This window comes from Sinocyclocheilus rhinocerous, unplaced genomic scaffold (assembly GCF_001515625.1).
Source record: "Sinocyclocheilus rhinocerous isolate Xijiao unplaced genomic scaffold, SAMN03320098_v1.1 scaffold3416, whole genome shotgun sequence".
Classification (NCBI taxonomy): Eukaryota; Metazoa; Chordata; class Actinopteri; order Cypriniformes; family Cyprinidae; genus Sinocyclocheilus; species Sinocyclocheilus rhinocerous.
The window spans coordinates 107,529-109,832 of record NW_015666262.1 but is presented as its reverse complement, the minus strand read 5'-3'; the positions used below and the strand labels follow the sequence as shown (position 1 = coordinate 109,832).

The 2,304-nt window shown below is 41.8% G+C and overlaps 1 protein-coding gene across 1 annotated transcript in view; it reads right to left on the bottom strand.

Annotated features, from left to right (window-relative positions):
• Positions 1 to 1,331: 1,331 nt before the first annotated feature.
• LOC107732218 (polymeric immunoglobulin receptor-like) overlaps positions 1,332 to 2,304 on the bottom strand; it is a 6,771-nt gene continuing 5,798 nt past the window's right edge. The window contains exon 6 of the mRNA XM_016543498.1: positions 1,332 to 1,520. Coding sequence (XP_016398984.1) covers positions 1,332 to 1,520 — 189 coding nt within the window. The remainder of the gene's footprint in view (positions 1,521 to 2,304) is intronic.

Below are 2,304 nucleotides of genomic sequence, written 5' to 3'. Positions count from 1 at the left end.
ATAAAAAAAGAAGATACATATAGATAAAGTATAATTAAAATAGAATAGAAAGTGCTAGAGTTAGAGGGTCAAATAAAGGTGGAACAGATGTGTTTTTAGTCGTTTCTTGAAGATGGTTAAGGACTCAGCTGCTCGGATTGAGTTGGGCAGGTCATTCCACCAGGAGGGAACAGTTCATTTAAAAGTCGTAAAAGTCATGGGCCTGTTCTTCTTGATGTTGAATAAAGCAAATCTGCAGGACTGGGCAGTTTTAGCAATGTGGTCTAAGTCAACTGATCATCAATCATAACCCCAAGGTTTCTGGCTGTTTTTGAAGGAGTTATGATTGATGTTCCTAACTGGATGGTGAAAATGTGATGAAACGATGGGTTTGATGGGTTGAGTTCAAGGTGATGGTCCTTCATCCAGCAAGAAATGTCTGTTAGACAAGCTGAGATGCGAGCAGCTATCGTCGGATCATCAGGATGGAATGAGAGGTAGAGTTGAGTGTCATCAGCATAGCAGTGATATGAAAAGCCATGTTTCTGAATGACAGAACCTAGTGATGCCATGTAGACAGAGAAGAGAAGTGGTCCAAGAACTGAGCCCTGAGGCACCCCAGTAGCTAGATGTTGCGACTTGGACACCACACCTCTCCAAGATATCTTGAAGGACCTATCTGAGAGATAAGACTCAAACCACTGAAGTTTGGTTCCTGAGATGCCCTGATGCCCTTCTCTCTGGTGCTTAACCGTGTCAAAAGCAGTGGACAGATCCAGCAAGATAAGTATTGAAGATTTGGAATCCGCTCTTGCCAGTCTTAGGGCTTCAACAACTGAGAGCAAGGCAGTCTCGGTTGAATGTCCACAACGACTGTTGAAAACCATTTGAAATTTGTGTCAGCACGTCATAATAGAACCCGGCAGCAGTTTTCTGTCGGGGATTTGTTGCGCCGCGCCGCTCACGTCCGTAGACACGGTGTAACATTGGTTTTGCTTTGTTTCACAGAACTAATCGTTACCTGGGTTGCGTACGTATATGTGGGGCGGAGCTATCAAAACAGGGGCAAGACCCTTTTGGGGTAGGGGCGTGTTTGTTTAGGTGATTTCAAATACCAACATTGGCTACCAGAAATCGCTTACTCTGCCTCACATTAAGGTCAGTAGTATTTTGTGATTTGCGCCACACCCTTTCAGCAGCCCTGAGCTTAGAACGATGTTTGCGGAGAACTTCAGACAGCCAAGGGGCAGAAGAGGTGGTACGGCCTATACCTATATATACTATATATCAGTCTGTTTTTAAAAATATTGGTGTAATTTGTGATGATCTGTTATAAGTGAGTTAGTTGAGTCTCATGCGGTGAATTTGATTGTGGCATAATCAGAGTGAATCTCCTCCTTACTGAATCTGACTGTAGCGTCACTGAGAGACTCTTCATGCTTCTGGAAACTGACAGCAGCGTACAGGAGCTCATCAGAGGGGATTGTGGGTAATGATCCAGGATCTGAGAGAGAATCACGTCTGCTGTCTGCACATGATGACTGAATGCAGATAAAATATAACTTATAGAGCGAAAACATCTTATTAGCACAATATATGTACAAACACACACACACACACAGTGTAACTCACTATTGTATTTTTCTTCCTTTTCCTCTTTCTCTTGTCTGATGTCGAGGTTCTTCCTGATTAACCGAAAACAAATCAATCAGAAAGTGAAAGAAAAACTAGATCAACTTTAAATGTCAGCAGCATCTGAGAGAGAAACTCATTGAGTGATTGAGATTTACTGAAGCAGCTCAGAGACACTCAAACAATTTAATTAAACGATTCAAGAGTTAAATATTGAAACCAAGTGTCACCTCGTCTATTGTGTCTTAATTTGCACACAGTCAGAGTGAATCCACCGATCAGCAGCAGAATCACACACACACTAATAATGATGATCACAGAGAAATCTGAGAATAAAACACACACTGAGTGTTAATTAATCTTCATGCATTAGGAACATTTGATTGATCGAATTAAACTAAATTATATATTATAGGGGAAAAAAGCACATTTTAGTCTCTCTTGTGCAGACTTGCACACAGCTCTACTTCTTCTCTCTGTTGAGTCTCATGTGGGTTTCCTGATAAAGACCGTTAGTTCTTCACAACCAAACTAAACTGAGACTCTGAACCTCCAGCTCATCTCTGTGGTTTTGATGTGAAATGAAAACACCTTCTTCATCATGCACACTAAACACTTCCTGCAGTTATGAGCAATCCCAGAGAGCAAAATTCCTGAGGCCCAGATCAGGCCCACACCTGACACTTTCATCTG